At 45.3% G+C, this 13,091-nt stretch overlaps 1 protein-coding gene across 1 annotated transcript in view; it reads right to left on the bottom strand.

Moving 5' to 3' along the window:
• Nucleotides 1-13,091, bottom strand: part of LOC129356888 (glycine receptor subunit alpha-3-like) — a 29,523-nt gene that overhangs the window by 6,176 nt on the left and 10,256 nt on the right. Inside the window, 8 exon segments of the mRNA XM_055026429.1 lie at nt 2,078-2,111; nt 2,113-2,245; nt 2,248-2,289; nt 3,579-3,716; nt 5,550-5,632; nt 7,257-7,479; nt 11,476-11,547; nt 12,043-12,173. Of these exon segments, the coding sequence (XP_054882404.1) occupies nt 2,078-2,111; nt 2,113-2,245; nt 2,248-2,289; nt 3,579-3,716; nt 5,550-5,632; nt 7,257-7,479; nt 11,476-11,547; nt 12,043-12,173 (856 nt within the window).

Genomic DNA, 13,091 nt, shown 5'->3' with positions numbered 1-13,091 from the left:
AATTTAAAGGTTGAACAAAAATATGTGATAGAAAATGTAGGAATTGTACACATTTGTTTACAAACACTCCACATTTTAGGAGCTCAAAAGTAATTGGACATATAAACATAACCAAACAAAAAAGTTTGTTCTCAATATTTTGTTGCGAATCCTTTGGAGGCAATCACTGCCTTAAGTCTGGAACCCATGGACATCACCAAACGCTGGGTTTCCTCCTTCTTAATGCTTTGCCAGGCCTTTACAGCCGCAGCCTTCAGGTCTTGCTTGTTAGTAGGTCTTTCCGTCTGAAGTCTGGATTTGAGCAAGTGAAATGCATGCTCAATTGGGTTAAGATCTGGTGATTGACTTGGCCATTGCAGAATATTCCACCTTTTTGCTCTCATGAACTCCTGGGTAGCTTTGGCTGTATGCTTGGGGTCATTATCCATCTGTACTGTGAAGCGCCGTCCGATCAACTTTGCAGCATTTGGCTGAATCTGGGCTGACAGTATATCCCGGTACACTTCAGAATTCATCCGGCTACTCTTGTCTGCTGTTATGTCATCAATAAACACAAGTGACCCAGTGCCATTGAAAGCCATGCATGCCCATGCCGTCACGTTGCCTCCACCATGTTTTACAGAGGATGTGGTGTGCCTTGGATCATGTGCCGTTCCCTTTCTTCTCCAAACTTTTTTCTTCCCATCATTCTGGTACAGGTTGATCTTTGTCTCATCTGTCCATAGAATACTTTTCCAGAACTGGGCTGGCTTCTTGAGTGTTTTTGGGCAAATTTAACTCTGGCCTGTCTATTTTTGGAATTGATGAATGGTTTGCATCTACATGTGAACCCTTTGTATTTGCTTTCATGGAGTCTTCTCTTTACTGTTGACTTAGAGACAGATACACCTACTTCCCTGAGAGTGTTCTGGATCTCAGTTGATGTTGTGAACGGGTTCTTCTTCACCAAAGAAAGTATGTGGCGATCATCCACCACCGTTGTCTTCCGTGGACGCCCAGGCCTTTTTGAGTTCCCAAGCTCACCAGTCAATTCCTTTTCCCTCAGAATGTACCAGACTGTTGATTTTGCTACTCCAAGCATGTCTGCTATCTCTCTGATGGATTATTTCCTTTTTTCAGCCTCAGGATGTTCTGCTTCACCTCAATTGAGAGCTCCTTTGACCGCATGTTGTCTGGTCACAGCAACAGCTTCCAAATGCAAAACCACACACCTGGAAACAACCCCAGACCTTTTAACTACTTACTTGATTACAGGTTAACGAGGGAAAGGCCTTTTGAGTTACTTGCAGCCTTTGGAGTTCATTGTCCAATTACTTTTGGTCCCTTGAAAAAGAGGAGGCTCTGCATTACAGAGCTATGATTCCTAAACCCTTTCTCCGATTTGGATGTGGAAACTCTCATATTGCAGCTGGGAGTGTGCACTTTCAGCCCATATTATATATAAATTGTATTCTGAACATATTTTTGTCAACAGCTAAAATAACAAAACCCTGTGTCACTGTCCAAATATTTCTGGCCCTAACTGTACATACACCTGGGCTTAAAGGGATCAACACCAACAAGATTGTTCCTGATTCAGCCAGCACCAGTTGATATCGAGGTCTGCAAAACCCAGCTTTTATTTTGATAGTCCACATTCGCTCATTGCCAAGCGAATTCACTTATAAGCTAAATAGTGAGAAAGCTAAAAATAAATGTAGTGAGCTAAATGTTTCGTTTGGAAAGTAAATAATTAATTTGTTAAAAAAAATTCAAAAATGAATTTTTGAATTCATGGTAACAAATAAAAAGAAAAATCTTCCATTTCGCTTGGAGTCGTTGACCATTTTGCACTCCAAAATGGACCATTGTGTTTGGGTCCAGAGCGGAGAACTCCATGTTGGACCCAAAAGCAGAAATGATTAAATTCATGACATTAAAATATTTATCTGGATTCTTTCTTCAGTTTTAAATCAGTTAAACAGTTTTATGTTTGTTTAAATAAAAACTTCATGTTTAATTAATATTCTGTGAGTTTAAATGAGGAGCACCAGACTTTCAGGAAGAACATCAGAACCTGAGCAGAACCGGAACCGACCTTGGGCAGCGAGGTTCTGGAGCCGGAGCTCTGTGGTCATGGTGAGCACGGTGGTGATGCCGAGCGCCACTCGGGCCGGCGCGGCGTCCATGTTGATCCAGAAGGAGACCCAGGACAGGATGACGATGAGAAGGGACGGGATGTACATCTGGATCAGGTAGTAACCATCTGCCGCTCCAGGTGGAACCGGACCTCGATGCAGGTGAACTTACCTGCAGCGCAGCGGGTATCGGGTCAGAAAGGTTCCAGAGGCAAACAGAACCACACAGAACATGAGATAATGGGTCTGGTGCCGATGGTTCTGATGGAGCTGCTTCCGTTACTGGGCGCCGTTTCTGAAGCTACGCAGTAAAAAATGACCTGCAGCTTTTGGTTTATGTAACCCATTAGAAAACAGAAAATAGGATTCATTTTTCCAAGTCATATTTTCACCATTTACTGATTAAAAATGTCAGATTCAAGCTAAATATTTAGTTCCGATTCCAACGTAAAGATTTATTTTTAAAATATTTAGCTTGTTAATGAAATATTTATCTATGCTAACTAACTTTAGTTACCTTACTAATTAAATAATTTGCTGGTAAATATTCAGGTTGCCAACTTTAGGTAGCATGCCAGCTAACTATTTAGATTGCTAGCTAAACAGGCTAAATTTTTAGCTAATATGCAAGTTAGCTTGCTGATAAGCAGATGTGGACTATTATGTAAACTGGTACTGCATCTCTTCAGTCGACTCGTCACTCAGGTAAAGTTTCATTTCGTCTGGATATTTTCAACGTGTTAGCTGCAAATATTAGCCACTGCAGCCACATCTGCAACTGCTGTCCAACCAGAATCGCTCCAGTTCATGTTTGATTCACTCTTAGGTTGCGTGGAGCGGCTATCAAAGTTTGGCTTCCTGTTTATTCATTCAGATCAGTTCAATATTTAGTTTGGAATGATGACATTTATAAATGAATGAATAATATGGTGGAAATATGCCTTCAATAGTCACATTTTTCTCTTATAAGAGCCTAAGTAAATGAAATTGCTGCCGTTAATGTTTTATTGTGTAACTTCACAAACGGTTCCGGTCCGGTGAGATTCTGTTAACTTAGTGAGCGAATAGCTGTGGGTCTGGAACAAACGGGATGAAACCGTTTGTGACGGAACCAGAACCGCCTGCTGCTTTCTGCCTGAACTGAGCTGATGGTTCTGCTGGACCTCCTCCCATGGCTGACTCACTATCTGCAGAACCAAACCGCCGCTGACACCGTGTGGGGCTGGAGGTCACAGACACCTCGTCCGGTCCAATCCCCTGGTTCTGATCGCCTCTGATAAAATCATCATCCTGGGCGTCAGGAAGCCGCTTCTCCTCACAGCCGGCGGCACCAACAGAACAGACAGAACCTGGCAGCTGGCTGGTTTGTGACACCGGTGGCCCGGCGGTGTGTGTGTGTGTGTGTGTGTGTGTGTGTGTGTGTGTGTGTGTGTGTGTGTGTGTGTGTGTGTGTGTGTGTACCAGTGTTGTAGTGCTTGGTGCAGTATCTCAGGTCCGACTCGTCCTTCAGGATGAACTGTGGCAGCGTGAGGCCCTCCGCCACCTGGACCGGCCCGTTTTCCTGCCACTCGAAGATCAGGTCGTTCATAGTGTAGCCAACTGGAAAAGGCAAAAGAAGTGGGTCAAACCCGGACTAGAAAGCCCGGTTCTGTCTCGATCTGTGGGTCAGAACCGCCTCTTCCAGGGTCCAAATGGACTTTTGTTCCTGCTTTTTTCTGTTGGGTTCTGCAATCTGAGACCCTATGAAAGCAAAAACTGCGTCAACGGACAAATGTTTAAAAACTCAACAAAAGTGGGCGGGGTCAAGAGACGAGGGGCGTGGCTAAATATGGAGTCAAGGTCAAGAAGGGCTGTTGGAAAGGCATATCGCTAACTTAGCAACTTTACAAAAAAATGCTGTTACCAATCCTGGCCAGGTTGGTTAGTCCAGCTCCGGACTTGCCACCAGGGGCGTGTCTGAGTGAGATGGTTTTATACTGGAACATGGTGCTGAGTGATGTAGACATCCACTCAACTAGACTGAGGCAGCACTGAGATGAAGATGTCACACAAGGACAGATAAGACCTTCAAGGACAGATAAGACCTTCAAGGACAGATAAGACCTTCAAGGACAGATAAGACCTTCAAGGACAGATAAGACCTTCAAGGACAGATAAGACCTTCAAGGACCAATGTTTCTGCAGAAAAGCAGGAGGTTGGTGGTTTAGTCCCGGTTTGTAGTTTTTTCTTTCTCATGAGGAAGTGAGAACAAAGCTCAACCTAGAATTAAACTTTCTGTTGCTCTGGTTCTGTTGGAGCTGCTGTGGTTCTGCTGACCGGACCCAGAGTTCTGTTGGACCTGCTGCACGGGCTTCCAGGAGCCGGCTGGTTCTGGTTCCTCTCCGGAGCCACGCATTGAGGATGCACTCAGTTCTGGTTTTGAAGTTTGATCCAAACGGGAACAGGAAGAGATGAAAGCAACAGGCAGGAAGTGCCTGCAGCCCCTTAAAGCGACGGTGTCCTTCACTTCACATGATCTTAAAACCCAAACGCCTGCGGAGGAAACCGGGTCAGAACAAGTTCTGCAGGTTCCACTAACTGTGTTCACACTTTAAAAATAAACCTGACTCCAATTAGAATAATGTGTGATGTCAACATCATCATCGTCAGCGCCTGATGAAAAGCGCTAGGACCTGCTGGTTCTGGTTCTGGTTCGACCCAGCAAAGTGTTGCATTTCCAGACCTAACTACAGCAGACAGCTGAGCAGGGCTGGGATTAAATGAGATTATTTTTATAAAATTAAACATTCTAAATAAGAGCACAAGTTAATGAAGCAGCCAACATCCGACACGGTTCTGGTTCCATGACGGGTCCAGACGGGTCCAGATGTTCCTCTGCTCCTGTTGGACTGACGAAGCTTCAGTTCTGTTTTGAATAAACTGAATTTGTTCTTGCAGTTCTGACTGTGGCACCAACAGGACAGGTTCTGGTCATTCGTGCTGAAACAGATTTATGAGTGAACTGAGACTCGGGGGTTGCCGGTTCGAACCCCGCTGTCTGTGGCTGATCAACGGAGCTTTGGAGTCCTCTGGGCTTGAAAAATATCTGTAAAGTTAATTCTTCAGTTGTTTTGTCCTTTTTGCTCCGTGTGTCACATACAGAAACCAAATAACATCAGAATTTTACAGGAAAAAAATAAGAAAATTATATTTCCATCCATGGAAAAGTGAAGAATTTCCCAACCCATGAAAAACAAAGTCCAATTCATTTCCAACTTTTTTCACGTTTTTTTCCAGACTCTTTCCAGGTTTTTTCACATTTCTCCAGGTTTTTCCAGACTCTTCCAGGTTTTTCAAGGCCATCTCAGGGAGGTCTGCAGCGTTTCCATGTTCAGAAATGCAGCGGTGGCGCAGCATGCAACTGACCACAGAGGTGGTTTAATGGGACTCACAGCTCTCCAGCTGCATGATGCAGGTCTGGACGTCCATGGGGAAGTTCTTCAGGTCCATGGGACACGACAGCGTCAGCGTCAGTCTGCAGGACAAGAAGGAGAAAACGGCTCAAATTAGGCTCCATGTTGGAGAACAGAAGAGATGAAACCGATTCATCCAGCCTGAGGATCGACGTTTTCTAAATTTTTTCACATCTTTCTCTGTGGTTGAACCAACCAAACCCTTTGAGCAACCTGTTCCCCTCCTGGCCTGTGGGGGCGCTGCACCAAGAACCACTGAAGACAATGAACGCCACTTCCTTCTTCACCAGATGGAAACTAAATGGAGGCGCCACATTCTAGGATTAGTGGATTTCTCTCTAGTCTTTACATTATGCAACAATTTGTCAGAAACAAAATGTATTTTATGACAATAAAAATATGTTTTTAATGTTTTAAATGCAATAAAAACATGTTTTTATTGCATTTAGAAAAACCAAAGAGTTTCCTTAGAGCAGATCATGACTCCCAAACAGAAACTGAGAGTCCTTCATAACAGTTAGTTTGTTTTTCCCAGAATATTTAAATGTTTAATCTCATGTATGTGGCGTGTCCCCGCAGCCCAGGGCGGTTAATGTGTCGCATGTTATCCCGGCCCGTTCGGGTCGCCGTGCTCTGTTTGGGTAATCATGCATGTTGATGCAGCGCTGCAGCCTCACAGCGCAGCTGAAGAATATCCCTCCAGATTCATCGTCACAGCAGAACAGCCATGTAGAGCCACCTGGTCGCCATGAAAACGCTCACTTTCTGCAGGCTGAGGAACCGGGGCGACAGGGGCGGCCCACACTTTTCTGGGGCCCTAAGCAGATTTTCATTTGAGGCCCAACCTGTTAGTAGCAGATAATTCCTGAGCTTCTATTAGCATTGGCATCATCTACGATTAGCTTACATAATCCCAGGGCGGCAGAGTTTGACCTGCATATGCCTTGGTCCGGCCTTGCTCTAATCCAGTGCTTCTCAAATAGTGGGGCGGGCCCCCTTTGGGGGGCGCGGTGCGATACCTGGGGGGGCGTGTGATCCTGGGGAACAGGCTTTTTTTTGGCCGTACTAGTATAAAGTGTAATTGCGCACAGTAGGCGGCAGTGGCGCTCTCATTGTTACTTCTGTCACGTTTGCGACAGTGCAACATTTTACGACTTACAAGACAACAGGTTTGCCTTGGTTAGCAGTGTTAAGTCAACAAAAAGCTCCGACTGCGTTCTGTCTATGGCCTCCGTTATTCAACAACCCCCAACATGAAAAAGTTTTTCACAGGGATGAAAAGAAAAGCGGAGAGAGACAAAGATAATGAGACAACAGAAAGTCAACCGAAAGCTAAGAAGAGGAAATACGAGGAAGCGTATTTAGCGCCTGGCTTCACTGTGACTACAGTTGGAGAAGAGGAAAGACCGCTGTGTTTGCTGTGTCTAAAAATGCTCGCAGCGGACAGCATGAAGCCAAATAAATTAGCGCGTCACTTAAATACGTTACATCCCAATCACGCCGATAAGCCGCCAGAGTTTTTTCAGCGAAAAAAATGTTAATAAGGAAAAAATGTTATGCAGAGATGGATAGTCACGGTGGGGAGTGGGGGGCACGAATAGTTTTCTTCTTGCTAGGGGGGGCGTAACGGAAAATAATTGAGAAGCACTGGACTAATCTAATCTAATCTGGGTGATTTGGACCCACCGTATGGAGTAGAGCACTTTGCCGTCCTTGAAGATGCGCAGCAGCTTGTTGTCGGTGGTGACCTCGTGGAAGTGCGCTCCCTTCTCGTTGGCGAAGAACAGGTCCGGTTTCCAGATGGAGTCCAGCATGGACGGGTCCAGATCCAGAGAGTCGTCAGGATACTCGCAGTACGCCAGCCGCGGGTCGTTCCACTGCTGCCGCAGGAAGATGTTCACCGGTAGTCCTGGAGGGAGACAGCTGCGTCAACAGAACCAACAAAACCATCAAACGTGGGTCAACAGGACAGAACAGAACCATCAGAACCTCCACTCTGATGTCAGAGGAACATTTGGGTGTAGAACCTTGCAGCAGACACGGCGAGTCGATCCCAGAATGAACTCTGATCGTTCATCTTGAATGAAGTCAAGATTTTCACCAGAATTTGACAAACTGGAAACTGACTGAATTTGTTGAACTAATTCTGAGATCTATTCTGGTTTTGTTCTGTTTCTTCTACGTGAATCATTTTGTTCACGGTTCTGTAAGTAGATAAAGTTTGAAGTTTGCTTCTTTTCTATCGGTTGCTCTGGGGAATCAGAGGCTGATGTTTGTGTCTCCGGGCAGATTTCCCTCCATGACGCTGACTGAAGGCGAGTTCAGCGGTGCTGCAGCGCCGCCTCCAGGTTCTGCTGTTTGGACTCGGCACCTGAAGGTCCAAACATGACGAGCACAGAAACATCCAGAACCAGCAGCCGGATCAACGTTTCCTCAGGGCGCTGCTGATCTCAGTGCTCAGGTTTAATCTCTCCTGAGTGTAAAATGTTCTTTCAGGTTCCGGCTCTGTTCTGGTCCGTTTGGGTCAAACCTGCTGGTTCTGACTGGAGTTGTTTGAGGGAGCATGGAGGTTGAACCGGGCCTAACATAAGACTAACCTTCTGATCTGACAGGAACGGTTTGATGACACAAAAACAATAACCGGAGAGCAAAACTGAAATATGAAGTGAAATCCAGGTTTTCTGCATGTTCAAGAGACAGAAATGAATCCAGAGAGTCCAGGAGGAACATGGGCTGATTTAGCTGCAGCCCGACGCCGAGGCGCCTCAGACCCCCAGGAAGCCAGAGACACGGAAAACCCAACCTGTCCCATAAATAATAAAGGTCCACTGAAAGCAATCTTTTCCTTCTGAAACGTCTGACAGGTTGTTAGCCAGCAGGGTGTGCGCACACACACACACACACACACACACGCACACACACGCACCAGACAGAGCAGAAAGCACTTCGAAGTCGACATCCTTTCTTCCATTCATTAAATATATGAAACTAAATATTTTGTTGTTTGGAAGCTAGAAATCCTATTCAGCTTCAAATTTAATTTTTTTTTAGCTAGCTAAATATTTAGTTAGCAAGTTAAACATTTAGCTAGCTAACTAAATATTTAACCTGTTAGTGAAATATTTAAATTAAAGCTACAGATTTAGCTTGATAAAACATTTCTCTTGCTAACTAAATATTTAGTGCGTTAAAATATTTAGATAACCAGCTAAATATTTTGCTAACAATAAATGTCATTAACAATTATTTACCTTATAAGCTGAATATTTAGCTCATATTTAGTTAAGCTAGATATTTAGCATAAGAAAAGATTTTAACAAAATTTAAATCTTTAGTTTTTTTGTTAAGCTTATTTATAAGTAAATAAGCTAAATATTCTATTTAACTTCAAAACTGATATTCTGTTAGCAAGCTCAATATTTAATTAGCAAGTTAAGTACTTTGCTACCTCACTATATATTTAGCTTCAAACTATTTAACTTGCTAACTAAATATTTAGTTAACAAGTTAATAAGTAAAAAGGTAAATAATATTGTTATGAAGCTAGATGTTATATTTAGCTTCAAACTAAATGTTTAGTTGAAGTTACAAATGAAAGACTAACAAGGTGAAAACTGTTCCCTCATTTCTCTTCATCACCAGACGTCCATGACGTTCCAGTGTGATTTACAGTTTTTAGTTGGTGTGAACTTATGTTTGATAATCATAATCTCTGGTCTATTTCAGAGCATATTAATGAGCCTCATGGTTCACATCCAGCCGTTTGTTTCAGGAGGCGGAGCTTCAAACTGGCCGTCCGGCTCCGACAGGAAGCGTCTCTGAAAGTTATTAATCATGTTTCTGGGATGTGAGCAACATGAACGCAGCAGCAGCTTTGACTTTGTGTCACTTCAGTGTATTTGCTGTCAGAGTTGCTCAGCGTCTCATCTGCTATTCCTGTCCGCTCGTCTGTCTCCTCACATCACCGTCCGCCGGCCTCCATCTTTTCCTCGTCTGGCTCCGCACTCGTCGTTCTCCTGTTTCTAATCAAACTGAAACACCAGAACCAACCGACGCGGTTACCGAGCTGCAGGTTTGATACAGGAGTCCCGACTGCAGTGAACGCGTCACAGTTCTCTTGGGAGGATCAAAGGTCAGACGCAGGAAGAGGCTGTGATCAGTTTTCAAAATAAAACACTCCCGGTACCAGGGTTCAGTGAGGTTCTGTTTGGCTGCTGGAGCTGACCAGACTCTGACTTCGGGTTTGGAAAGTTCCGAGTTCCTGTTGAAGCTGACCAAGTCCAGCAGGGCCGGACCGCCGGTGGTACCACACTGGGTCCGCGGACCGGCTTTTGCCACCGAGTCACTCAGACCGGCAGGACTGAATCCGCCAGAGCTTCAGCCATTGTTGTTACTCACACAGCTTCACGACAGACCAGAGGCGTCCGTTCAGACATAAATCTTAAATCTCATTCCGGATGAAGAACACGATGCTAACCCAAAGCTAACATGATGCTAACACGAAGCTAACATGATGCTAACACGAAGCAAACACGATGCTAACCCAAAGCTAACATGATGTTAGCACAAAGCTAACATGATGCTAACACAAAGCTAACACAAAAACTAACATGATGCTAACACGAAGCAAACACGATGCTAACCCAAAGCTAACATGATGCTAGCAAGAAGCTAACATGATGCTAACATGATGCTAGCACGAAGCTAACATGATGCTAGCAAGAAGCTAACATGATGCTAACACAAAGCTAACATGATGCTAGCACGAAGCTAACATGATGCTAGCACGAAGCTAACATGATGCTAACACAATGCTAACATGATGCTAGCACGAAGCTAACATGATGCTAACACAATGCTAACATGATGCTAGCACGAAGCTAACATGATGCTAACACAAAGCTGACACAAAACTAACATGATGCTAACACGATGCTAACAGAGCCGTTTCTGCTCCACCGAGAGGAGGCCTGGGGTCAGTTTCCTGGTTGCCCCTGGCAACAGATAGGCAGGCTGCATAGCAACATATGCCCCTGTGGTAAAATGACCTTTGACCTTCTGGACTCTTGGCACACTGCCAGTTGGTCACCCAATGCATCCCACAGAGCTTTGGAAAACAGATTTTACTGTGAGAGTCCGATCCGCTGCAGGCTGGAGCTGCTCGGCATTGTGGGACGCTGCGTCACAGAAGCGCTTCGGTTACGGAACCTCATGGCGAAACCAGTTGGACTCTGGTTCAGCGTTACGAACCGGGACACCGATTTTCTTTAAAATGTTTGCTTCCGTCGTTTCCAGATGTTTCCTCTTTTCCTTCTCTGTGTCTGTCTGGGTTTTTCCCACAGAACGACGGCGTTTTACGTCAAAGAGCGTCTGAGAAACCGTGAAGCTGCCAGAAGAGGCGAGTCGTGACTTTCTGCTGCTCTGGTCTGAAAACATGAAAGACTGAGACGATGCAGCTTGGATCGAACAACATGATCAACTCAGCGACACACTGGCCCTGATTCAATCATCATCATCATCATCATCAGCCTTGCGGCCTGAATGTGAGATGCATCCAGAACCTTCAGGTTAGCCAATCAGACCTGCATCCAGAAGGTAAGGAGAAGGAAATGGACTTTGGTTTCTGTTTCTGTGCAGTGAAGTTAATGAAACTGAAGCGTAAACGTCAGAAACTTTGGCTAACAGCTGTGAGGTTGAGCAGCTCTGGGCCTCAGAAAGCTGCCGGTCATAAATAAACAAAGAATCACGTTAATCAGCAGAACGCTGCAACACGACCCGCCGCCTGTCTGGGAAACATGCTGCACATTAAAAAACTCAGATTTATTCATGTCGTTCTGTCAACAAGCTGCTAAGTGCAAAAAGCTTTTCGGGGCCCGAATGGAAACGTCTGTGGGCTTCCTGTCACTCACCATGGTGGTCTCAGCGATGGAGCCGAAGCTGTTGATGAAGATGTTGCAGGAGACGTTGACCGGAGGACCTGGGGAGCAAACCGGCGTTACAGCAGCACATCTGCAGCTTTACTCATCCAACATGCGTCCAACATGCGTCCAACATGAGACTGAACTGTTTCAGGAAGGAAACCTGGAGCTTCAGGAAACAATTCCAAAAATCTTAAAGAAAAGGATTTCTTTAAACATTAACTCATTTTATAGTAAATGTAGTTAATGTTAAAATCATGCCAGGCTTTTTTCTTTTTAACTTTTTGGTAAATTAAGGTTTGACCAAAATCAAAAAACGTTTACAAAAATCTTTCCCAAACAGAAAATACGTTTTTATAAATGATCATAATGTATTGATGGCTCACGAACTGGAGATGATCACAATTTGTTTTGTTTTATTGAATTGGGTGAGATGATTTTGTGAGTCTTTTAGAGAAATAAATGTAGAAACCAGGAACGCACTGATTGGCTGAATCTGGAGACGTTTGAAGCAGCGATGCGGCGTGACATGGAAACAGAACCAGATCAAATACCTTTAAAGTTCGGTCGGATCCGAGCGTCGTATCCCGACGTTCTTCCCATCAGTTTGTCCAGGAAGTCGGAGGGAGACATGGGAACGTGGCGCCCCCTGGCGGCGCCGTCCAGCTCTTTACAGCGACTCACACTGGAGATACACAGAGGAAGAGCGGCGTTCACACAGCACCCCCTGGCGGCAGCGGGGAGGTTTACACCGGCTTTAACAGGTGGAGGTTCATTCACAACAACTTCGGTTGAATCTGAGGAATCCTCATCATAGAGCAAAGCTAACGGCTAGGAGCAGAGCTAACAGTTAGGAGCAGAGCTAATGGCTAGGACCAGAGCTAACAGCTAGGAGCAGAGCTAACAGTTAGGAGCAGAGCTAATGGCTAGGACCAGAGCTAACAGCTAGGAGCAGAGCTAACAGGTAGGAGCAGAGCTAACAGCTAGGAGCAGAGCTAATGGCTAGGAGCAGAGCTAACAGCTAGGAGCAGAGCTAACGGGTAGGAGCAGAGCTAACAGTTAGGAGCAGAGCTAATGGGTAGGAGCAGAGCTAACAGTTAGGAGCAGAGCTAATGGCTAGGACCAGAGCTAACAGCTAGGAGCAGAGCTAACAGGTAGGAGCAGAGCTAACAGCTAGGAGCAGAGCTAACAGCTAGGAGCAGAGCTAATGGCTAGGACCAGAGCTAACAGATAGGAGCAGAGCTAACAGGTAGGAGCAGAGCTAACAGCTAGGAGCAGAGCTAACAGCTAGGAGCAGAGCTAATGGCTAGGACCAGAGCTAACAGCTAGGAGCAGAGCTAACGGGTAGGAGCAGAGCTAACAGCTAGGAGCAGAGCTAATGGCTAGGACCAGAGCTAACGGCTAGGAGCAGAGCTAACAGCTAGAAGCAGAGCTAACAGGTAGGAGCAGAGCTAACAGCTAGAAGCAGAGCCAACAGCTAGGAGCAGAGCTAATGGGTAGGACCAGAGCTAACGGTTAGGAGCAGAGCTAACAGCTAGGAGCAGAGCTAATGGCTAGGACCAGAGCTAACGGCTAGGAGCAGAGCTAACGGCTAGGAGCAGAG

Source organism: Poeciliopsis prolifica, unplaced genomic scaffold (assembly GCF_027474105.1).
Source record: "Poeciliopsis prolifica strain line A6 unplaced genomic scaffold, Auburn_PproV2 SCAFFOLD206, whole genome shotgun sequence".
NCBI lineage: Eukaryota > Metazoa > Chordata > Actinopteri > Cyprinodontiformes > Poeciliidae > Poeciliopsis > Poeciliopsis prolifica.
This window is presented reverse-complemented; position numbering and strand designations above follow the sequence as displayed.